This window comes from Cherax quadricarinatus, chromosome 18, assembly GCF_038502225.1.
Source record: "Cherax quadricarinatus isolate ZL_2023a chromosome 18, ASM3850222v1, whole genome shotgun sequence".
Classification (NCBI taxonomy): Eukaryota; Metazoa; Arthropoda; class Malacostraca; order Decapoda; family Parastacidae; genus Cherax; species Cherax quadricarinatus.
Genome location: NC_091309.1, coordinates 7,453,970 through 7,479,948, shown reverse-complemented (window position 1 = coordinate 7,479,948; position 25,979 = coordinate 7,453,970). Strand labels below are relative to the sequence as shown.

At 40.6% G+C, this 25,979-nt stretch overlaps 1 protein-coding gene across 1 annotated transcript; it reads right to left on the bottom strand.

Moving 5' to 3' along the window:
• Positions 1–801: 801 nt before the first annotated feature.
• LOC128689344 (uncharacterized) lies at positions 802–24,804 on the bottom strand. The gene is made up of 14 exons (XM_053777522.2): positions 24,625–24,804; positions 23,043–23,255; positions 22,501–22,682; positions 21,563–21,682; positions 20,386–20,657; positions 19,099–19,327; positions 11,634–11,792; positions 10,878–11,153; positions 9,709–9,939; positions 9,302–9,524; positions 8,095–8,264; positions 7,412–7,519; positions 2,094–2,203; positions 802–1,342 (listed from the first exon to the last, which is right to left on the bottom strand). The coding sequence occupies exons 1-14, from the start codon at positions 24,722–24,724 to the stop codon at positions 802–804; spliced, it is 2,934 nt and encodes a 977-aa protein (XP_053633497.2). The 5' UTR covers positions 24,725–24,804.
• Between the last annotated feature and the right edge of the window lie 1,175 nt (positions 24,805–25,979).

Here is a 25,979-nt window from a genome sequence, read left to right as displayed (position 1 = left end):
CTCTTCCCCTGCTTCCCATCCTTTTCCAGTTACTTCCATCCTTCCCATCTCACGACAGCTCTCGTCGTCTTCTTCGATTCTTCTTCTTGCTTCAGAATCTCCACGACCACGGTGTTCTTCGCACCAACTCCAAGGCTGAGAGACTGATTACCTCATCTTCTGTATATAGTTCTACTGTCTTCAAATTATGTCCTGGAATTTTTATTGATAAAGCCACTGGATTTCGAAACGTCTACAATAAAGATACCCAGATGTTGCACATGTCTTAATTTCATCTTGTCGGTACTGTATACCATTCTTCTACAGTCAATTGGTGTATGAGATCTAGCTCGAAAAAATTATGTAGCTACTTTAACAGATGGTGCATTTATTTTACCATTAAAGAGGTTGAAAATCATTGACTATAGCTTCTACTTGTACATCCATGGTATACAGTACCGCAAGATGATGAATTAGACACATGCGCAGCACCTGGGTATCTGTATCTGTAGGCTTTCCACCATCCAGTGGATTGCGAAACGCCTACAAATAAAGATACCAATATGTTGCACATGTGTCTAATTCTCTAACTTCTAGTTGTTTGGTGACTTCGCTTTGCGGTAGTTAAGATTCACAGTCTAACTTAATTAACCCACTCTTCAATTCTTGGCTTGAAGAAGGTCTAATTTGACAGTGGAATGATAAAAGAATGAAAAGTATGTGTTTTTTTTATACACTTGTTAAATATGCTGATAGGCCTATCTGATAAGGACCTGTTATAATTCGGCTAAGATTACAGTTTTCACAATGGAATCAAAACTGTTACACGAGAGACTCTTCAAAGGTGTTAATGACTCGCTGTCTAGAGCTCAAGATCCAGTAGGAGAACGCAGAAATGAAGATGAAGTCAGTGCCAATACCCCAGGTGATCCCAGCTAGATTAAAGATCCTGTCATACTGTGGAGGGGGTTTTTTCGGCGCAGGAGACGGGATCTTTGCTAAGGTTTTCTGGGAACTAATGCTTGACACGTATTTAAGCTCCAAAACAGTGTTAATATCCGTCGATTCTACTTCGGATGATGTGTCTCCGTCTAGATCCCTTTCACTGACTTCGTGAATGCCGTTCTCCGTCGTAGACACTTCTCCATTCTCAACCCTTTGCCTCTCTTCTCTCTTTTTGCGGCGGTTTTCAAGCAGGTAGAGAACCGAGTGGTGGGCAAAGGTCTTGAAAAGACGGACGATGAAGTAGAAGAAATACACGTCGATGACCTTGGGAGAAGAAGACTGAGGAATGGTGAAAGTGATCTGGGAGTACAGGGCCGCTATCACGATCAGGCACGAGAGCGTCACGCTGATCCGTTCACTGAAGACATAACCACAAATCTTATTAGAAACTAGAGACACAAATTAATGAATGGACACGCAAATGACGATGAAAACAAATTTAAATTAATTAGATTTCGCTGTTGATTAGAATTTTGGCGCCAGTTACTCAACAGTTGATTTGGGTGATAATGGATTTTGAGGGCGGGACCAGCTAAATGCAACAATTATATTGCAATATTTGTATGGAGTTCTCATTACAAGTTTTGTAATGTGGAAAATGTGAAACAATGATTTTTAATATAGCAAGGAAGTACGATAATGCAGTAAAGGTCCCAGATTTGCTCTGACAGATTACAGTACCTTAATTAAAGAATAACTTGGCTAGCGTAGAATGCGATAACCTGACCAGTGGTTGTAGCATTGAAGAACTTACTAACGAAGAGAAATGCCAATATATCTTTCTAAATATTGTACAAGCTGGTAATTAGTCTATTCAAAATATCGCTTCAAACGGGTTTCGTGCTGAGGATATTTACGACTCACTTTACATGGGTTCAAATCCCACCCGTTCCCTGGTTTGTTTATCTGCGTTATTGCGAGTTTGTGAGTCGTGATGACAATGCACAAAACGGGAACTAAATCTCTACCCTCAAATTATCGCTCAATAAGCCTGACCTCAATAGCAGACATTATTAAAATCAAGTATAACTGATATACTTGGAAGTCAACCCTTGACGAATATAATTTGATTAATGAGTGACAACACATAGTCACAGTGTACGACACACCTGAAGTCCGAGGTTCTGAAGTAGAGAGTAGTGAAACCAATGATTCCCAGGATCCAGCAAGGAAGGAAGGTAGTCAGCAGGTATGCTCCGAACTGACGACTCAACAACACCTGAAACACCACCATCAGTGAAGCTGTGTTGTGCTCATTAACCTTTATAATACATATGTATCTATACATCTTACAAGTATATATATATATATATATATATATATATATATATATATATATATATATATATATATATATATATATATATATATATATATATATATATATATATATATATATATATAAGAAAATTTTTTGGAGTGAGTTAAACAAGTTAAGAAAGCCTAGAGAACGAATGGATTTGTCACTTAAATACAGAGTAGGGGAGTTAGTAGATGGGGAGATGGAGGTTTTGGGTAGATGGCGAGAATATTTTGAGGAACTTCTAAATGTCGACGAAGAAAGGGAAGCGGTAATTTCATGCACTGGCCAGGGAGGTATACCATCTTTTAGGAGTGAAGAACAGGATGTGAGTGTGGGGGAGGTGCGTGAGGCATTACGTAGAATGAAAGGAGGTAAAGCAGCTGGAACTGACGGGATCATGACAGAAATGTTAAAAGCAGGGGGGGGGGATATAGTGTTGGGGTGGTTGGTATTTTTGTTTAATAAATGTATGAAAGAGGGGAAGGTACCTAGGGATTGGCGGAGAGCATGTATAGTCCCTTTATATAAAGGGAAGGGGGACAAAAGAGATTGCAAAAATTATAGAGAAATAAGTTTACTGAGTATACCAGGAAAAGTGTACGGTAGGGTTATAATTGAAAGAATTAGAGGTAAGACAGAATGTAGGATTGCGGATGAGCAAGGAGGCTTCAGAGTGGGTAGGGGATGTGTAGATCAAGTGTTTACATTGAAGCATATATGTGAACAGTATTTAGATAAAGGTAGGAAGTTTTTATTGCATTTATGGATTTAGAAAAGGCATATGATAGAGTGGATAGGGGAGCAATGTGGAAGATGTTGCAAGTATATGGAATAGGTGGTAAGTTACTAAATGCTGTAAAGAGTTTTTATGAGGATAGTGAGGCTCAGGTTAGGATGTGTAGAAGAGAGGGAGAATACTTCCCGGTAAAAGTAGGTCTTAGACAGGGATGTGTAATGTCACCATGGTTGTTTAATATATTTATAGATGGGGTTGTAAAAGAAGTAAATGCTAGGGTGTTCGGGAGAGGGGTGGGATTAAATTATGGGGAATCAAACAAAATGAGAATTGACACAGTTGCTTTTTGCTGATGATACTGTGCTTATGGGAGATTCTAAAGAAAAATTGCAAAGGGTAGTGGATGAGTTTGGGAGTGTGTGTAAAGGTAGAAAGTTGAAAGTGAATATAGAAAAGAGTAAGGTGATGAGGGTATCAAATGATTTAGATAAAGAAAAATTGGATATCAAATTGGGGAGGAGGAGTATGGAGGAAGTGAATGTTTTCAGATACTTGGGAGTTGACGTGTCTGCGGATGGATTTATGAAGGATGAGGTTAAATATAGAATTCATGAGGGAAAAAAGGTGAGTGGTGCGTTGAGGTATATGTGGAGACAAAAAACGTTATCTATGGAGGCAAAGAAGGGAATTACCTGGAGTTTACCTGGAGAGAGTTCCGGGGGTCAACGCCCCCGCGGCCCGGTCTGTGACCAGGCCTCCTGGTGGATCAGAGCCTGATCAACCAGGCTGTTGCTGCTGGCTGCACGCAAACCAACGTATGAGCCACAGCCCGGCTGGTCAGGAACCGACTTTAGGTGCTTGTCCAGTGCCAGCTTGAAGACTGCCAGGGGTCTGTTGGTAATCCCCCTTATGTATGCTGGGAGGCAGTTGAACAGTCTCGGGCCCCTGACACTTATTGTATGGTCTCTTAACGTGCTAGTGACACCCCTGCTTTTCATTGGGGGGATGTTGCATCGTCTGCCAAGTCTTTTGCTTTCGTAGTGAGTGATTTTTGTGTGCAAGTTCGGTACTACTCCCTCTAGGATTTTCCAGGTGTATATAATCATGTATCTCTCCCGCCTGCGTTCCAGGGAATACAGTTTTAGGAACCTCAAGCGCTCCAAGTAATTGAGGTGTTTTATCTCCGTTATGCACGCTGTGAAGGTTCTCTGTACATTTTCTAGGTCAGCAATTTCACCTGCCTTGAAAGGTGCTGTTAGTGTGCAGCAATATTCCAGCCTAGATAGAACAAGTGACCTGAAGAGTGTCATCATGGGCTTGGCCTCCCTAGTTTTGAAGGTTCTCATTATCCATCCTGTCATTTTTCTAGCAGATGCGATTGATACAATGTTATGGTCCTTGAAGGTGAGATCCTCCGACATGATCACTCCCAGGTCTTTGACGTTGGTGTTTCGCTCTATTTTGTGGCCAGAATTTGTTTTGTACTCTGATGAAGATTTAATTTCCTCGTGTTTACCATATCTGAGTAATTGAAATTTCTCATCGTTGAACTTCATATTGTTTTCTGCAGCCCACTGAAAGATTCGGTTGATGTCCGCCTGGAGCCTTGCAGTGTCTGCAATGGAAGACACTGTCATGCAGATTCGGGTGTCATCTGCAAAGGAAGACACGGTGCTGTGGCTGACATCCTTGTCTATGTCGGATATGAGGATGAGGAACAAGATGGGAGCGAGTACTGTGCCTTGCGGAACAGAGCTTTTCGCCGTAGCTGCCTCGGACTTTACTCTGTTGACGACTACTCTCTGTGTTTTGTTAGTGAGGAAATTATAGATCCATCGACCGACTTTTCCTGTTATTCCTTTAGCACGCATTTTGTGCGCTATTACGCCATGGTCACACTTGTCGAAGGCTTTTGCAAAGTCTGTATATATTACATCTGCATTATTTTTATCTTCTAGTGCATTTAGGACCTTGTCGTAGTGATCCAATAGTTGAGACAGACAGGAGCGACCTGTTCTAAACCCATGTTGCCCTGGGTTGTGTAACTGATGGGTTTCTAGATGGGTGGTGATCTTGCTTCTTAGGACCCTTTCAAAGATTTTTATGATATGGGATGTTAGTGCTATCGGTCTGTAGTTCTTTGCTGTTGCTTTACTGCCCCCTTTGTGGAGTGGGGCTATGTCTGTTGTTTTTAGTAACTGTGGGACGACCCCCGTGTCCATGCTCCCTCTCCATAGGATGGAAAAGGCTCGTGATAGGGGCTTCTTGCAGTTCTTGATGAACACGGAGTTCCATGAGTCTGGCCCTGGGGCAGAGTGCATGGGCATGTCATTTATCGCCTGTTCGAAGTCATTTGGCGTCAGGATAACATCGGATAGGCTTGTGTTAACCAAATTTTGTGGCTCTCTCATAAAAAAATTCATTTTGATCTTCGACTCTCAGTCTGGTTAGCGGCTTGCTAAAAACTGAGTCATATTGGGACTTGAGTAGCTCACTCATTTCCTTGCTGTCATCTGTGTAGGACCCATCTTGTTTAAGTAGGGGCCCAATACTGGACGTTGTTCTCGACTTTGATTTGGCATAGGAGAAGAAATACTTTGGGTTTCTTTCAATTTCATTTATGGCTTTTAGTTCTTCCCGCGATTCCTGACTCCTATAAGATTCCTTTAGCTTAAGTTCGATGCTTGCTATTTCTCTGACCAGTGTCTCCCTACGCATTTCAGATATATTGACCTCTTTTAGCCGCTCTGTTATTCCTCCTTTTTCTTAGAGGAATAAGCCTTGTGCATACATCGAGTGCCACTGAGTTAATCTGTTCTAGGCATAAGTTGGGGTCTGTGTTGCTTAGTATATCTTCCCAGCTTATATCGGTTAGGACTTGGTTTACTTGGTCCCACTTTATGTTTTTGTTATTGAAGTTGAATTTGGTGAATGCTCCCTCCTGACTAGTCTCATTATGTCGGTCTGGGGCTCCACGCATACATGTCTGAACCTCAATTATGTTGTGATCTGAGTATATTGTTTTTGATATGGTGACATTTCTTATCAGATCATCATTGTTAGTGAAGATGAGGTCTAGTTTATTCTCCAGTCTAGTAGGCTCTATTATTTGCTGGCTTAAATTGAATTTTGTGCAGAGATTTAAAAGCTCGTGTGAGTGTGAATTTTCATCAGAGCTGCCTCCTGGTGTTATTACTGCAACAATATTATTTGCTATATTCCTCCATTTTAGGTGCCTTAAGTTGAAATCCCCCAGGAGCAAGATGTTGGGTGCAGGAGCTGGAAGATTTTCCAGACAGTGGTCAATTTTTAACAGCAGTTCCTGGAATTGCTGGGATGTTGCATCCGGAGGCTTGTAGACTACCACAATGACTAGGTTTTGGTTCTCGACCTTTACTGCTAAAACTTCCACTACATCATGTATGAAAGTATAGTAGTACCAACACTCTTATATGGGTGTGAAGCTTTGGTTGTGAATGCAGCAGCGAGGAGGCGGTTGGAGGCAGTGGAGACGTCCTGTCTAAGGGCAATGTGTGGTGTAAATATTATGCAGAAAATTCGGTGTGGAAATTAGAAGGTGTGGAGTTAATAAAAGTATTAGTCAGAGGGCTGAAGAGGGGTTGTTAAGGTGGTTTGGTCATTTAGAGAGAATGGATCAAAGTAGAATGACAGAGATCATTTAAATCTGTAGGGGAAGGAAGGCGGGGTAGGGGTCGTCCTCGAAAAGGTTTAAAGGGGTAAAGGAGGTTTTGTGGGCGAGGGGCTTGAACTTCCAGCAGGCGTGCATGAGCGTGTTCGATAGGAGTGAATGGAGACGAATGGTATTTGGGACATGACGATCTGCTGGAGTGTGAGCAGGGTAATATTTAGTGAAGGGGTTCGGGGAAACCGGTTATTTTTATATAGCCGGACTTGAGTCCTGGAAATGGGAAGTACAATGCCTGCACTCTAAAGGAGGGGTTTCGGGATATTCGGTGGGAGACGGCCGACTTGTTGAAAAAAAAAAAAAAAAAAATATATATATATATATATATATATATATATATATATATATATATATATATATATATATATATATATATATATATAGATAGATAGATAGATAGATAGATAGGCAATCAAAGTCATATAAGCTCTAATCATAGTGACAGAGCTGTGAAATCACACAAACACGCCTTTATTAGAAATACGTAATTAAAAATAAATGAAAAGAACAACCACATTAGGTTCGTACGAACTCCCGTCTCTGTATTCTGAATAATAAAAATAATTTTAAACTTTTTACAACCTCTGACAATATTTTTTACGAGAATCCGTTCACTAGCACACACTTTTCTGAAGTTCACTGAAATTTTAATCAATCTCATGCAAGAGGTTGACTGACTTACCCTGAAGCTGATGGTAGAGATGGAACCATTCTCCCGCTGGTACACATACCGCAGCTCCGAGGCCTGGAAGAGCGTCAGCGTCGAGGGTTCTGACTTTATCCAGATACTCTGCCAAAAAAAATCTAGGACATTAATTTGCAGACAGTAGAACTATATACAAAAGATAAGGTAATCACTCCCTCAGCCTTGGAGTTGGTGTGAAGATCACCGTTATAGAATTTTTATGCCCTTCTTTGTGGTAGAATTGAAAATTAAGTATTTTATCCCAATAAAATACACTGACGGAAAATCCCACTTGAATATAACGGAGGTTATATTCACATGGTCAAATATTGCATCATTATTTTATTTGCACTGTAGCTAATAGAACCCTAACTTAGCCATTTTTCATATATCTGTAATCTAATGTACCTTTACAATGTCCAGAGTAGATATTATTAGATTAACCTCCATTAATATGCCTAGTAAACAGGCACAAAAATGCAGTTATATGAGACATTTATTGGTGACGTTAATAATGGAATACAAAACATAAGAAAAAAATAATCTTTGCAGTTAGGTCCAACTCCATGAACACAATATTTAAAAAAAAAATCATACAAAATATCATTTGTAACTCACTGCTAAAGGAAACGACCGAAAGTATTACTTTCGTTTTGGTCGAAATGAGTAACGAAGTTTACCTGCGGTTCAAAGGTGGAGTGGAAAGTGCCTCTGTTGATGATTGAAATGTTGATGTGGCACTCGTGCACATCGAAAGGGAAGTTGGTGAGATCGAAGTCACAGATGCAGGCAGCCATGAAGTTCTCTTGGCGCTCCAAGATGGCGTCAGTACTCCCGTTGTACACATAGCCTGGTGGTGGTGATTGTAGGGTCAGTGGTGATACTGGTGTTAGTATAGTAACATCTGAAGGAAAAGCTGCATTTTAAAGGCAACGTTTCGCCCACTCATGGGGACTCTATCGATACATGGCACATGCGACATGGCAATATATACAAAAAAGGTGCGGTGAAAGTAGGCATTTTGAGGTAATGATGGAGTGGTGATCTCAGGTTGCTGGATCACCTGCATAACTGTGTTTTGGAGAATTTTTCAAGGTGAGTCTAGTTAGAAATTCTGTAATGCTAAATGTCCGCTTTCTCGGTTCGATGGTATTGGAAGTTTGTTTGTGTCCACCCTCTAAATGCAGTCGTTTCCTATTTTCTTCTTTGACAATAATAATTTTAGCCGTTGTCTATTATTATTATTGTTGTCATGGGGAGCGCTAAACCCGTAGGGAATATACAGCGCCTGTGGGAGGGGGAAATGAAAGGCATTCAGGTTCAATTCAGGGAACTGGAGCACAGATCCAATTCCCTGGATCAAGACCCCTCACTAGAGTCAAGGAATCTCCTCTGAGGGGGCAACCTTTGTACTCACTTAATTGTGGTTGCTGGGGTCGATCCATAGCTCCTTTGTCCAGTCCATTAGATGCGCCTGTTTGTTCCCTTTGAATAATGCAAGTACTTTCTTTTTATGTATCTTGCAGGCATAGTTGTGTTCAAGGACTCGTGTGAAAGCTCCTTGCAGTCTCCTAGCACACCCAACACAGGTCTGGTAATATCCTCACTGGTTTAAGAAGTAGCTACTGCACTATTGATGCTATTCGTGACAAAAATAATTCTGAAAATCCTGCCATTCCATAAGAGTAATAATTTACCTCATCCGCATATAGGTTGTATATGATGAATGTAAACTGATAGACGATACAAATTAGTACATATAGTGAAGAAGCACTAAAGGGATCACACGATTCCTGTTGAATGGGAGGTAGTCAGGCTTGACCAAGAACCCTTCACCAGCGTCTAGGATCTTCAACAGAAGGGTGCGAGAAGGAGCTTTAGTCTCACCCTCGTAGCCGTCAATACAGTCAACTTTGCCTCGCGTGACCCGAGAGGCGAAGGTGACCAGGAAAGAGTTGCGGTGTTGAGCATAGGAGACACGGTCGTGAAAGACGGCGTTGGTGAGGGAGTATCTGGGGCTCCAGACAGTCTCCTCCGGCAGGATGTTATCCAAGGATGTCTCACTCAGCTGCGACAGGAGTACCCGTCCATCCCTCCACTGAGTATTGAGCTGAAAGAGTGAGAAACATGGGTTTAGCTGCCCGAAGAGCTTAGAGCATTGATACTGGTGAGATATGTAGGGACTTAAAAGCATGTAGATACACATCTGATGTATGTTTATGTGTATTTAACATACAAAGGCAATCGGTAACAAACATACCAAAAAATTTGCATGAGGGGTGTTTGTGACACACCTGGAGCCAGGCGGTGATGTGATTGTTAACAACATCAACATGGTGTACCCGCACCAGCTTGGCTGTGAGTGCCAGTGGTGTCCGGGGCAGCGGGGAGCGGTCAGCACGGTAAGACGACGGTAGCGGCAACAACACGGAACACAGCTCATCCGAGTCGTCGCCACAGTCGTTGACACCATTGCACCGAGACGACAACGGGATGCACCAGCCGTCGTTGCACGTAAATTCCTCCTTTAAAACAGAAATAGTGCCATTATGGACATCCAAATAACAGAAGTTTATTTTTCATGATAGTATTATATTTTACACAGGTTTATTGTGCATGGAAAAAATCGTAGTTATGCGTTAAAATTTTGTCTGTCACGACGTTACGGTTTTTAACTAGCAAATAGTATTCTTGTATAGAATAGTATAAAAGATGGTCTCAGTTACCATGTACATTTCTTAGTATAGGAACACTGTTTCACAGGAAAAATACATTAATAATATGTACTACTAGGGCATCTTTTAATTTCATACAGAACATCAAGATATTAAGAGATGGTATTATCTAAGTCGCTATGAACGTCTAATCAAAGTTTTGTTAGTTCTAACAAACTGTAGTGATCCTTTGCTTATTGAATGGGATGTAAAACCTAACTAGGGTAGGTCAGCAAGGTTTTATACCCCAAGGATGCTTGACCACTGCACGGGTCATCACCTCATTGAAACCCATGAAGATGCTGTGTTGCTTTACCTGGAGAGGGTTTCAGGGGGTCAACGCCCCCCGCGGTCCGGTCTGAGACTAGGCCTTCGTGACAGATGAACCACCGTCACCAGTCAGGAACACTATAGTAAAATAACATAAAGGGAACACGCGTAACTTCCCTTGATCTACAGTAATGCAAAAAGCCTCTGATAAACATTACCCTTACTAACTGACGGTCTGGTAGTTTATTGTTTTTATTTCCCGGTCTCAATTTTTTTATTCCTATTATTACAATCATAAGTAAGCGCTAAATCTAATGGGTCATACAGCGCTGCATTTTTTTTAGGTATTTCGTTTACCAGCGCCCTCTTTAGGTCTGATCTAGGCATGTTTAGTTTGATTCCTGTTTATTTCAGCCTAATTTTTCTTCTTTCTACCTTTACCTGGGTAGAGAGGAGCTGTGTGTAGAGTGGTTGTGTACCTGCTTGCAGACAGTAAGAACCATGGTCTTGGTGGTGTTGGTGTGAGCGTCCCTCCACAAGTGTCGTCCCATCGGCTTGTATGTGCTCATAGTGGCAGTCGCCAGCAGTGCTCCCTCGTAGTCATGAAGAGCAAGGCTTTCAGGCTCTGGGGAGGATATCTGGCGGCCTCGGGGGGAGAAGAACCTGGGCTCTATCCCACGGGGCTCCAAGAAGAAAAGGTCATCAGCACCTGCTGGGCCGTTGTGTCGTAGTTCAATAGGAGACGACCAAGGCACCTTAAAAGACACACAACAAGGAATATTAGACACCAGAACTCTCATTCGAAGTGAGTGTAAAAACGGCTTTAAACTGATCTGAGATACAGTAATTCACGGAAAAAATATATTGCCATAAATGAAAGATATAACTACTTTAATTATACACAAAACATGCAACAAACTAGTGTTCTTGCCGAAGACGTTTATGATTTAATGTCTGAGGAGCTAATTATATGCATGTTATTAAGCTGACTGAATGTAATTAAAGATTAGAGAGGTGCAAAGAAGCTTTGTGAAAACGTTTCTATGTACAGTTTTTCAGCACTAAGTTTATCTTGCTATTAATGACAGACACTATCGACAAGTTGATGAATACGACACATGTGCAACACTTAGGTAACTTTATTGCCCGCAGTAAAGATACCCAAGTGTTGTACATATGCCTTATTCAACACCTAGCGTGTTGATCAGTGGTGAAGCCATGAGAGTCGTACTCACCTGGCAGAGGAGTTTGTCAGCCAAGTGGCTGCAAGAGACGGACATGTCTAGGGCCTCGGCCTCCAGGGGCTGCAGGCTGACCGACCTACAGCTGCTGCTGTTGACACCACTTGACTTGATCCAGGCGAACAGCATCATGTTAGGCAACTCAGTCATCAGCTGCAACATCAGGCAACGTTTTTATTTGGTATTTATACCCTGCTTAAATATACTTAGTATTTCTTCGGAATTTTTTTATTTACTTATATTATCTATAAAATTTATAATAGTACACACACACACACACACACACACACACCAAATAACTGCTGCAGCATACGGGCGCCTGGCAAACCTGAGAATAGCGTTCCGATACCTTAATAAGGAATCGTTCAAGACACTGTACACTGTGTATGTTAGGCCCACACTGGAGTATGCAGCACCAGTCTGGAACCCACACCTGGTCAAGCACGTCAAGAAGTTTGAGAAAGTACATAGGTATGCAACAAGGATAGCCCCAGAGCTCAGGGGAATGTCGTACGAGGAAAGGTTGAGGGAAATCGGACTGACGACACTGGAGGACAGAAGGGTCAGGGGAGACATGATAACGACATACAAGATACTGCGGGGAATAGACAAGGTGGACAGAGATACGATGTTCCAGAGAGGGGACACAGAAACAAGGGGTCACAACTGGAAGCTGAAGACTCAGACGAGTCACAGGGACGTTAGGAAGTATTTCTTCAGTCATAGAGTCGTCAGGAAGTGGAATAGCCTAGCAAGTGAAGTAGTGGAGGCAGGAACCATACATAGTTTTAAGAAGAGGTATGACAAAGCTCAGGAAGCAGAGAGGGAGAGGACCTAGTAGCGATCAGTGAAGAGGCGGGGCCAGGAGCTGAGTCTCGACCCCTGCAACCACAATTAGGTGAGCACACACACACACACACTCACGGTACAGGGAGAGTGACCTAGCAGCAACCAGTGAAGAGGCGGGGGCCAGGAGCTTGGACTTGACCCCTGCAACCTCAACTAGGTGAGTACACACACACACACACACACACACACACACATACATTCAAACGAACCCACACCTGGCCAAGCACGTCAGTAAATTAGAGAAACGAAACTAGTCCTGGAGCTAAGGGGCATGTCCTGTGAGGACAGGTTAAGGGAACTCGACCTGACGACACTGGAGGACAGGAGGGATAGAGAAGACATGATAACGACATATAAAATACTGAAAGGAATCGACAGGGTGGTAGAGACAGGATGTTCCAGAGATGGGACACAGCAACAAGAGGTTACAATTGGAAGTTGAAGACTCAGAGGAGTCAACTCTCCCCAATACACATGTTAGGAAGTATTTCTTCAGTCATAGAGTTGTCAGGAAGTGGAATGGAATGAAAAATGAAGTAGTAGAGGCAGGTACCATACATAGCTTTAAGAGGTATGATAAAGCTCATGGAGCAGGGAGAGAGTGGATCTAGTGGCGACCAGTGAAGAGGCTGGACCAGGAGCTATGAATCGAGCCCTGCAACCACAATTAGGTGAGTACCCACTTGTCTCTGGTCACCCCGATCTAACACACTAACACATGACTGTTGGGTATTCAAGCTCCTACCGCTTAACACTCCTTTGCATCATTCCCCCCCCCTTTCCTAACCTTCCTAGGACGACCTCTACTACTCCCTCTTTGCACTCTCTTGGATAACCTGTTTTGCTCCATCCTCCTTAAATACCCGAACTACCTCAACAATCCCTCAGCCCTCTGAATAATACATTCACCGTCTTCCAAATTCTATGCTCCTATAATTTTTTATAATACTCACACGAAACAATATTCCCAAACTCATTATCACCGCTTCCAGCCTACTCTTCGCTCCAAAGTTTAAAATTTCCTTTTTTATCCCAATAACATACAGAATATCCCCATGGTTTATTCACTTCAGTCGCCTACGAAACCCACTGCTTACAGAGGAAGAACTCAAACAGGCTTCTCCATGCAACTGAAAGGAAATATTACAAGAGTAAGAACTAGTAAGTTAACGCAAAAGTTAGACTAGTTTGTACACACACACGTACATACACATTCATATATTTTTTACGACTATTGGCTATTAAATATTTTTTCTTAGTTTGTGTTTTACGCAAGTATAGAGGTTGTTAAAGTGTTTATTATTATAATTATTATTATTATTATTATTATTATTATTATTATATAAAAACAATAACCATAAAGTGAAGAAAAAGTTGTTTTCAACACAAAGTTTTCGAGAAACAATAATCTTCGAGTAAGAAATAATTGCTTCATCAGCGAGATCTTTACCCATTCCTGTCGACATGTAATTATTTTATGAATTATTTAAAGTGACCGATAATTACCCAGCAATTATCGAGGCACATGCACTCTATATAATTGAGTCATGGAATGGAGTAATCAACAACCAAACGTTATACCCTTCTTGTATGGAATATTTGATTAGGCAATATATTCTACGTCACTGATAACACTGTACCACACTGTGGATTGTTGGATGGACTTAGTCTTCATGCTGGGCTACGTAGCTTATATGCCAAGGGTAAACAATGTATATATTGGGAAGCTTACCTTGGGATCATGTGAAACTGGGGATATCTTTCTTGAATGGTTGAGGTACTGGGGGCTGTGTTGATGTGATATAGAGGATACTTTTCTTGGATGGTTAAGGTACTGGGGGCTGTGTTGATGTGATATAGGGGATACTTTTCTTGGATGGTTAAGGTACTGGGGGCTGTGTTGATGTGATATTGGGGATACTTTTCTTGGATGGTTAAGGTACTGGGGGCTGTGTTGATGTGATATAGGGGATACTTTTCTTGGATGGTTAAGGTACTGGGGACTGTGTTGATGTGATATAGGGGATACTTTTCTTGGATGGTAAAGGTACTGGGGACTGTGTTGATGTGATATAGGGGATACTTTTCTTGGATGGTTGAGGTACTGGGGACTGAGGTTATGTGATACCTCTCTTGGATGGTTGTGGTAGTGGGGGCTGGGGGTATGTGATACCTATCTTGGATGGTTGAGGTACTGGGGAAGGCTGAGGTTGTGATACGGGGGATACCTTTCTTGGATGGCTGAGTTTCTATGGGCTGGAGTTGTGATACGAGAAAACCTTCCTTGGATCGCATGGTGACCAAAACAAGTCTAGGTTTATGCTTCAGAAAAAAATCTTCCGATACGGCCATCGTTGGCTTACGGATTAATATGGTACGGAAAAAGTTTGTATCACATCGTAAGATGCATATATATATATATATATATATATATATATATATATATATATATATATATATATATATATATATATATATATATATATATATATATATATATATATATATATATATATATATATATATATATATATATATATATATATATATATATACATATATATATATATATATATATATATATATATATATATATATATATATATATATATATATATATATATATATATATATATATATATATATATATATATATATATATATATATATAATTATATATATAATATTTTTTTTTTCAACAAGTCGGCCGTCTCCCACCGAGGCAGGGTGACCCAAAAAAGAAAGAAAATCCCCACCACTTTGACAATTTTCTTCTTCTTATTCTTTTTAGTAATCTTTACAGGAAAAGGGGTTACTAGCCCATTGTTCCCGGCATTTTAGTTGACTTTTACAACACGCATGGCTTACGGAGGAAAGATTCTTATTCCACTTCCCCATGGATATAAAAGGAAAAGTAATAAGACCAAGAACTATTAAGATAAAATCAAAGAAAACTCAGATGAGTGTGTATAAATAAATGTGTACATGTATGTGTAGTGTGACCTAAGTGTAAGTAGAAGTAGCAAGACATACCTGTAATCTTGCATATTTATGAGACAGACAAAAGACATCAGCAATCCTACCATCATGTAAAACAATCACAGGCTTTCGTTTTACACTCACTTGGCAGGACGGTAGCCCAGGGAGGTACTACCGTCCTGCCAAGTGAGTGTAAAACTGAAGCCTGTAATTGTTTTACACGATGGTAAGATTGCTGGTGTCTTTTTTTATCTGTCTCATACACATGCAAGACTTCAGGTATGTCTTGCTACTTCTACTTACACTTAGGTCACACTACACATACATGTACAAGCATATATATACACACCCCTTTGGGTTTTCTTCTATTTTCTTTCTAGTTCTTGTTCTTGTTTATTTCCTCTTACCTCCATGGGGAAGTGGAACAGAATTCTTCCTCCGTAAGCCATGCGTGTTGTAAGAGGCGACTAAAATGCCGGGAGCAAGGAGCTAGTAACCTCTTCTCCTGTATATATTACTAAATGTAAAAGGAGAAACTTTCGTTTTTCCTTTTGGGCCACCCCGCCTCGGTGGGATACGGCCGGTGTGTTGAAAGAAAGATATATATATATATATATATATATATATATATATATATATATATATATATGTATATATACACACACAAACACTGATCTCTGGCTGAAGGAGACTCGAACCTACGACCCTTAGGACAAGGTACGCAGTGCTTTACCAATCTACCCACACTGGACAATACCTTGGCGTGTAGCATGCGCTACACGTTCGATCCATGGCAGCCAGCTTTCAGGGAGAAGGCTTACAGCTTTTCATCTCATCCCCTGCATGCATCAGCCTTACTAGAGATTTGAACAATGCAAGGAATTCACGAGAGCAGGCGAAATATACACAAACACTGATCTCTGGCTGAAGGAGACTCGAACCTACGAACCTTAGGACAAGGTACGCAGTGCTTTACCAATGGTAAAGCACTGCGTACCTTGTCCTAAGGTTCGTAGGTTCGAGTCTCCTTCAGCCAGAGATCAGTGTTTTTATATATATATATATATATATATATATATATATATATATATATATATATATATATATATATATATATATATATATATATATATATATATATATATATATATATTTTCAACAAGTCGGCCGTCTCCCACCGAGGCAGGGTGACCCAAAAAAGAAAGAAAATCCCCAAAAAGAAAATACTTTCATCATCATTCAACACTTTCACCACACTCGCACATTATCACTGTTTTTGCAGAGGTGCTCAGAATACAACAGTCTAGAAGCATACACATATAAAGATACACAACATATCCCTCCAAACTGCCAATATCCCAAACCCCTCCTTTAAAGTGCAGGCATTGTACTTCCCATTTCCAGGACTCAAGTCCGACTATATGAAAATAACCGGTTTCCCTGAATCCCTTCACTAAATATTACCCTGCTCACACTCCAACAGATCGTCAGGTCCCAAGTACCATTCGTCTCCATTCACTCCTATCTAACACGCTCACGCACGCTTGCTGGAAGTCCAAGCCCCTTACCCACAAAACCTCCTTTACCCCCTCTCTCCAACCCTTTCGAGGACGACCCCTACCCCGCCTTCCTTCCCCTATAGATTTATATGCTTTCCATGTCATTCTACTTTGATCCATTCTCTCTAAATGACCAAACCACCTCAACAACCCCTCTTCTGCCCTCTGACTAATACTTTTATTAACTCCACACCTTCTCCTAATTTCCACACTCCGAATTTTCTGCATAATATTTACACCACACATTGCCCTTAAACAGGACATCTCCACTGCCTCCAACCGTCTCCTCGCTGCTGCATTTACCACCCAAGCTTCACACCCATATAAGAGTGTTGGTACTACTATACTTTCATACATTCCTTTCTTTGCCTCCATAGATAACGTTTTTTGACTCCACATATACCTCAACGCACCACTCACCTTTTTTCCCTCATCAATTTTATGATTAACCTCATCCTTCATAAATCCATCCGCCGACACGTCAACTCCCAAGTATCTGAAAACATTCACTTCTTCCATACTCCTCCTCCCCAATTTGATATCCAATTTTTCTTTATCTAAATCATTTGACACCCTCATCACCTTACTCTTTTCTATGTTCACTTTCAACATATATATATATATATATATATACATATATATATATACATATATATATATGTATATATACATATATATGTATATATATACATATATATATATATATATATACATATATATATACATATATATATATATATATATATATAATATATATATATATATATATATATATATATATATATATATATATATATATATATATATATATATATATATATATATATATATATATATATATATATATATATATATATATATATATATATATATATATATATATATATATATATATATATATATGTCGTGCCGAATATGTAAAACTGGTCAATTAGCAATAACTCATTTTAAATTAAGTCTTTTCTAAAATTTTCTCTTGTAAGTTTAAAGATATATTTTTTTGATTAATGTTAATGTAAAAATTTTTAATTTTGCACCAAAAGGAACTTAGAAAACTTACCTAACCCTATTATAACAAGAACAATTTATTTTAGCCTAACCCAACTAAATATATTTTAGATTTGTTTACAATAATTTAATACTAAGCAAACACAGTGAAATATATTTTTCTCGTTAGGTTCAGAATGATTTTGGCGAAATTATTGCATACACAAATTTTTACTTGACCTATATGGCAAGATGAGCGTTGCCAAGATCGCAAGTTCTGCCTATTCGGCACGACATATATATATATATATATATATATATGCATATATATATATATATATATATATATATATATATATATATATATATATACATCTTTCTTTCAACACAACGGCCGTATCCCGCCGAGGCGGGGTGGCCCAAAAGGAAAAACGAAAGTTTCTCCTTTCAAATTTAGTAATATATACAGGAGGAGGGGTTACTAGCCCCTTGCTCCCGGCATTTCAGTCGCCTCTTACAACACGCATGGCTTACGGAGGAAGAATTCTGTTCCACTTACCCATGGAGATAAGAGGAAATAAACAAAAACAAGAACTAGAAAGAAAATAGAAGAAACCCCAGAGGGGTGTGTGTATATATATGCTTGTACATGTATGTGTATTGTGACCTAAGTGTAAGTAGAAGTAGCAAAACGTACCTGAAATCTTGCATGTTTATGAGACAGAAAAAAGACAGCAGCAATCCTACCATCATGTAAAACAATTACAGGCTTTCTTTTTACACTCACTTGGCAGAACGGTAGTACCTCGAAATAATATGAATGTCATCTTGTGTTTCTGACAAAGTAAAATCTGACGATAAATATTCGAGTGTATCAGGAAGTGGTCAGTAAGTGATCTTTAATCACCTCCGTCCAAAGTCTGAAACACCATATCCAGTTTCGTCGTAAAACTAACCTTTTTATAGATAAAATGTTCCCCTTGAATAAGTTATTGAGGTGATGACTCGCTGATCTAGATAATAACTACAGCCTCTGAGTGAAAATGATGCTTATTACCTACTTCCTCGGTAATTAGCAGTCTTACCTCCCTCGTGGCCTCCAGCATGTCTTCCGTGAGGGAAGGGGGTAGCGTACCCCCGTAGATAGCGCAGAGTCTCTCTGCCATGTAGTAGGTGTGCCTGTCTGCTGCTACCAGGAGGTACCTGCGGGTGGGTCGGGGAGAACACACGACCCGCGCCTCAACTCTACCCAGCACCTCCTCCACTGATGAGTGACCAGCAGCTGGCGACCCTGGCCACGACTCAGACGAATGTCTGGGCCAGAGGAATCATAAGTAATCGTGGGTTAGGGGAGAAGTACCCTCTACAGATGGGGTGGCGCTGGTAGTTGGGTGGGTGAGGCAGATGGGCAAGGCGTTATGAGAGGGTCACTGTTTACTACACACACCCTCCCCCTCCCCTCAGCGGAGAGGGGGGGAGGCGCTGACTGGTCCTGACTCGACAACACCAAATCCTCTGAAACTGCACAACACTTCAACTATTTACGCTGCACACTATGTCCGATCTTCTCAAAGCATTCACACTGAGTTCTGTTAAGTAGGGACCTGGTCAGCCTCTTTGACCAGGAGCTATCCTTGAAAATCCCGCAGCTACCTGAATAAATTTACTTTACTTTACTTACTTACTTAGCTAGCCCGTTACACAACCTGCCGTGTCGGCCATGTTGAGCCCTGTGACACAATTCTGTGACTGGAACAATACACAAATCACCCGCACATAGGAGGGTAAAGCTTATGACGGACCGAAACGTCGTCATAAGCCTATGTGCGGGTTATTTGTGTATGAATCACCCCTCAAGGAAGGTTCCTTGATGTTGGTGAGGGGCTCTTGATTTAGGGAATTGGATCTGTGCTCCAGTTCCCCGAATTAAGCCTGAATGCCTTCCACATCCCCCCCCCAGGCGCTGTATAATCCTCCGGGTTTAGCGCTTCCCCCTTGATTATAATAAAATGTGTATGAATCATACATGGTAACATACGTATCAGTTACCTAACGATAACCCCAAAAAATATCAGACATCATAAAACTATAATCCTCTATTGCTTTAGCTATGATATGAGAGAGTAAAAGCTATAATAATGCGACTAATATTATAATGGGTTTATTACATAGGTAAGAAAAATCTTAGATTTTCTTTTCAAAGTCAATTAAATATTTTAATTTTCTACCACTCCATTTTTTATTTTTTAATTCATAAACACACAACATATTGTATTATAATTAATGTGATGGTTTAACATTAATATGGGGTAATATTAGCATAATACGGATTCGTATTAAATGCATGAACAATGCTGAGACTAGATTTTTACCCGGTTAAGTTGTGTGGTTCATAGGAGTCGCTGTCCCAGGATCTACGTCGCACCGAAGCTCCTGTACTACTGCCGGGCTGCTGCTCCTGGTACCTGTGGTGGTGCTGGTAGTGGGAGTGCAGGTGCTGGTGTAGCTGGTGGTGGCTGCGGGGATTGGTTTCATCTCTATGAGTGGAGATGATTTTCCACTCTCCGCCACCACTACCATTATCATCCTCTTCACCCAACACCTCTCCTTCAGGAACTCCCGTGCAGGTAGCCAGAGCCAGTAACTGAGGGAGGTAGTTGTGGTGATAGTAACAGCCTACAGATAGGAAGCCTATCTATAAGTAGCTGGGATTATCTAAGTATACTACACAAATACAAAGTAACACTACTGACAGATGAGACTCTGATCCACCACGAGGCCTGGTCTCATTATTATAATCAAGAGCCCCTCACCAGCATCAAGGAACCTTCCTTGAGGGGGCCTGGTCCCAGACTAAGCCGCGGGGGCGTTGACCCCCGAAACCCTCTCCAGGTATACTACTGCTGCTGCTGTTGGTATTTCTGCCACTACTTCAGCTGTTATTCTTGACTTTATTTTATGCCTAACAATACTTTATTGTAGACTACATACATAATCTTTGTACAGTATACACGGAAATAAAAAAAAACTGAATTTTGAAAAGTCTGTAAACACCAACGAGGTACAGCGAATAACACTTAAACGAAGAAGATGCCTTCATTATCCACAACGTTTCGCCCAGACAGCCAACTTAGTCAACGTCACTGTGTGGGCGAGGTCGTGCATTGATGCTGTTGAAGGGCTCTTGATCTGTTGAATTGGAGTTACCATCCCCTTCCTTGGATGAAATCTAATTAGCTACCAATCCCCTAACGTGTTTATCGGTACCTTTTCAACACAGTGCTACTACTACTACTATTACTGTTAATAATCCATACCCCCGGCCGGGGGTATGGTTTATTTGCAATCGTGTCATTACGATTTCTTGAGTACTGTTAATAATGATAGGATTATCATCAAAAGCTGAAGAACAACAAAGCAAGCATTTTTCTCCCGTTATACCCAAAACAAATTAAGCTTTCTCTAACATACCAGATTTTCCCCAAATCTGTTTACCAATATTTTCAACATGTGTAACAGGATTTTTTTTTTTTGAAGTGACCTCCTGACCTCGTCCTCTGAGAGCTTCCTGAAGAAGACGCGAGGTGGCGTGTAGTAGGCGCCCACAGGTCCCATGGTGGTAAGGTCAGTAAACCCAGCCGGGACCCCCAAGGTCAGGTTCCGCGATCCCTACACAGAAAGTTTATTCAATTCAATTCAAAGTTTATTCTCTATAAGGATTACAATGCTGAGTTTACAGAATTTGGTTATTGTGTGGTTTACATGTAGTAAAATAATAATTACAGAGTGTACCACTATTCAGATACAGGTACACATAAATACAGTTACTTAATTTATCATACATTGCAGCATATGTATAGATTACCTAGGATATCCCCCCCCCAAAAAAAAAAAAATCAGTGACTTGTTTCCACTGAGCAACATTTAGGAATTTTTATTCTGGAAACAATCCGCCAGCCAGTGGCCTCTTCAGTCCAATATAGGGAAGAATAGTGGAAGATGAGGAGTTTGAGGTAATCAATTCCTCGGCCTTAAGTCGATGTTTTCAGTCCATCAATCTTGATGTAAATAATCCTGATGTAAACAATCTTGATGTAAACAATCTTGATGTAAACAATCCTGATGGAGTAAACACGTCGACTCCAGGTTGAGGGACTTAATTACTTCAAGCTCCTCCTCATCTTCCACCGATCTTCTCTGTATTGGACTGAAGAAGCCACTGGCTGGCGAAACGTTTCCAGAATAAAGATTCCCAGTTGTCTCAATTATCAACCCACATGGAGACAAACTTGGAAGGTGAATGTCTTCCGACAAATTCATCTTCCGAATTTCTGTCTCAATGTGGGTTATTACTGAGCACTGATAAGTGTTCATTACAATTTTAAAGGTAATTCAAAGTGGTTGTTAGTGAGTGATGGAGCTCCCTTTACTCACAACCCAAGTATTTTCTCAACTACCCGCGTGTACTCATCAAAGCGGGGACTCACGACAAAGAGGGTTGGTTGTCCCTGGTCTCCCTGGCGGACGCCGGGCAAGTAGCGACCTTCTATGCCCACACCCGCCTCCTCCCCCATTAGGAAGCACATATGCCGCCAAAGCCGCAGCTTAGCCACCTTCTGCGTCCACCAGAAGTATTTAGAGTTGAAAAGCGCGTAGTTGCCCTCGTATACTGAGGAAAAGAGACTGGTGAAAGATATAATGGAAAAGAGATGAAGTTACAAAAATCAGATTTTTTAAACGATATAAATGTACGCGATTCAGCGCGATGAGCTGTTGAGGCTCGACCCTCAGTCTACTAATGGCAAGAACGATGAGCTTCGCACCTAGTTCTGAAGGATCATAACAGCGTTTCGCCCATGCAGTGCTTTATTTTAAGTGATTGTCCCTTCAGGATTGACTGGAAAAAAACTCACCTCGAAACGTTGTTAATAAGGACCTCATTACACTACATTTAACTTTTTTTTCATATCCTATCGTGTTCTTTTCCTACCTACTTTATGTGAGCAGTACGGAACCCCGAGCCTCTTACTGGCAGCGAAGTGCGTGCCGTCCACCCTCAGGAGGATCGCCGGGTCGGTGTATAGGAAGAGGATGCGGAAGTGGAGGCAGACAGTGAGGTGGGTCACCACTCCAGGAAAACTCACCTCCCTCTGCACCCACGTCAGCCCTTCCCAGGGAGGCGCCTCCGTGTGCAGCCTGTACACCACCACTTGCCCGGCCTCACCCACGCCCTCAACCTCGTCTGAAAGGTTAAACAGATGTTGGTCAAATAAGCACAAATGCAGTGACTTGATAAAACCCACTGCGTGGGCTTTATCAAATCACAAACAGATCTACATGGGTAGAGTATACTAGCATATATAGTGTGGAGAGTCAGGTGGAGAATGTTGGGTAAGTTGTATTTGAAGTCTTACCTCCAGTCAATAAAGAATTACATTATACCGCATTAGTGTTTATTTTTCCATCGTGTTGGTATTCTATGCCACTTATCTCCACAGATGTTGCAAGTCAGCAACACGGAACGTACCCACCGTTCCAGAAATGGCTTCTCTTGTAATAACACAAGAATCGACCTGGTCCATTACCACTCAGATAATGATTCAATGACCAACACTCGGGTAATAAAACTATGACTACTCCCAGTAATTTGGCACAGCCACTTCAGATGCTGACAAAAATCAATCGCTAATTAGACAGTTAAATAAATCGATATACGCTGGTGATGGCAGCCTTTTTTAATCATGGTACTAGGATAACGGAAAACAAGAAGATAGAAACAAAAGGATAATCTGATGAACAAAGGCTAGAGGAAATAGAAAGAAGAAGAAAGGAAGATATTAAAAAGTACTGCCACCTGTACTTAGGTTGATTAGGATGGAAAATCAAAAGGCTCTCTCCCTAACCATTATTCCCTCTGGCTTGAAGCAGTTCTCAGGCGAAACACTGGGATGTGGTCCGTGGTACTGTATTACAGAAGTGTCTCAAAATTTGGCATTAAAGATGGAATTGCGAACCTTATCCTACTGCTATTGTTATATCTGGATACAGAATGACAACGTAAACATTACCAACACATACAAAATCAATACATAAATCTGACCAAAACATCATAAATCAACACATAAATCTGACCAAAACATCATAAATCAACACATAAATCTGACCAAAACATCATAAATCAACACATAAATCTGACTAAAACATAAATCACCAACACATGATGAACATTAATACATCACATCACCAACATCAACACGTCACAACAGCACGTTACTACTAGCACGTCACAAACACATCGTGAATATAACCAACACATCACAAGAATCAACACATGACAAACATCAACACATCACAAGCATCACGTCACCAACACATCACAAATACATAAATATGACCACATCACAATCACCAACACATCATGAATATGACGAACACATCACAAACGTCATAAATGGCAAAAAAATGACGATACTAAGGCTACCACAACACCAACAGTGCCATCACAACACAAGGGCAAGACAACATCGTTACTGCCCAATACCAACAAGAACACAACACCACTGGCCAACACAACACCAATATTGTCAAACACACCGCAGTACAATCATCACCTTCGCCATGACTGAAGGAGAGACTGTCACTCCTCACCATCATTTTCACCGTCGACAGCACCGTCACTATCGTCAGAAGCCTCATTTCCAGCACTGCCATTTTCTCTGGCCTCTCTGCTCGTCCTGGACCTCTAGTGAGGGAGGGAGGGAGAGGTACGACACTCGCTGGAGGACACAATGGTACTTGTAAGTAAACATTTGCTACGGTACTTTGGAATGAGGTATCCCTCAAGGGATACCTTTTAAGTAGTTGCTTGAGAGCACCTCATTCAATAGGCTTCAAATTTTGGACGCTGGTACTTCAGGATTCTTGCACTGGGTTCGACAACTTTTAATCGCCTCTTGTAAATGGCTTCAAACACTTAACACTGACGTATTCTACTTAGAGGAAAATAAGTGCAAATATAAGTGCACATTTACCAGTACTGTGTACAAAAAAAAAAACTATTTCTCATGGTTAAATCACTTTAATTCATATATTTGCGTAAAGCGCTAAACCCATATTGGTCACTCAAGGAGAGGACGGGTGAACAGTGTGATACTTTCAGAAAGCTTTGATCAGTTTTAAGCTTTCATTATTAGTGTTTAGCGTTTTGTTATGATTATAATAATCAGTGTTAGTGTGTCTTACTGTATGGAAGGTTTAGTGTTTGTAGTCTCTTATCTACAAATTTTATTAATGTGATTAGGCTACAGTTTAAATGTTGATTTTTTTTAAATGATGTGGTTTATTGTGTGTTCTTTCATAGTGCTTGTCTTAAGCACTGTATGATCCATAAGGGTTTAGTGCTCAAATGGAAATAATAATATTGAAAATAATAAAAATATACTACTACTAGTACAATAATAATAATAATAATAATAATAATAATGTCTGTAGATGAATGGTTCAGAGAACCGACATGTTGATAAATTAGACACATGTGCAACTCTTGGGTATCTTTATTGAGGAAACGTTTCGCCACACAGTGGCTTCATCAGTCCATACAAAGGAGAATCTTGAAGAACAGGAGGAGAATGAGGTAATCAGTCCCTCAACCTTGAGTCGATGTGGTCAGTCCATCAATCTTGAATAGAATACGGCATACGTGCTGAGAAGGAGCTTATAAACCGTTGGCAGGAGAGGTGCAGAAGTCATAGGTCGTCTAACATTTGTTCAATGCTGAAGTAGGTCGTGCCCAAGAATTAGGCAAGCGAAGAATTCCCAAGTATTAAGATCCCAAGAAGTTGCAGTGTATGACAGGTTTGTAGATGAATGGTTCGGAGAACCGACATGTTGATAAATTAGACACATGTGCAACTCTTGGGTATCTTTATTGAGGAAACGTTTCGCCACACAGTGGCTTCATCAGTCC

What these genes read in the sequence shown, in the direction of transcription:
- LOC128689344 (XM_053777522.2), bottom strand. Translation starts at nt 24,724, where the DNA reads ATGGCAGTGCTGGAAATGAGGCTTCTGACGATAGTGACGGTGCTGTCG. An exon ending in GACAACCAACCCTCTTTGTC is followed by an intron (nt 21,683 to 22,500) that starts GTGAGTCCCCGC and finishes CTTTCTGTGTAG; the next exon opens with GGATCGCGGAACCTGACCTT. An exon ending in TCTCTACCATCAGCTTCAGG is followed by an intron (nt 2,204 to 7,411) that starts GTAAGTCAGTCA and finishes GTGGTGTTTCAG; the next exon opens with GTGTTGTTGAGTCGTCAGTT.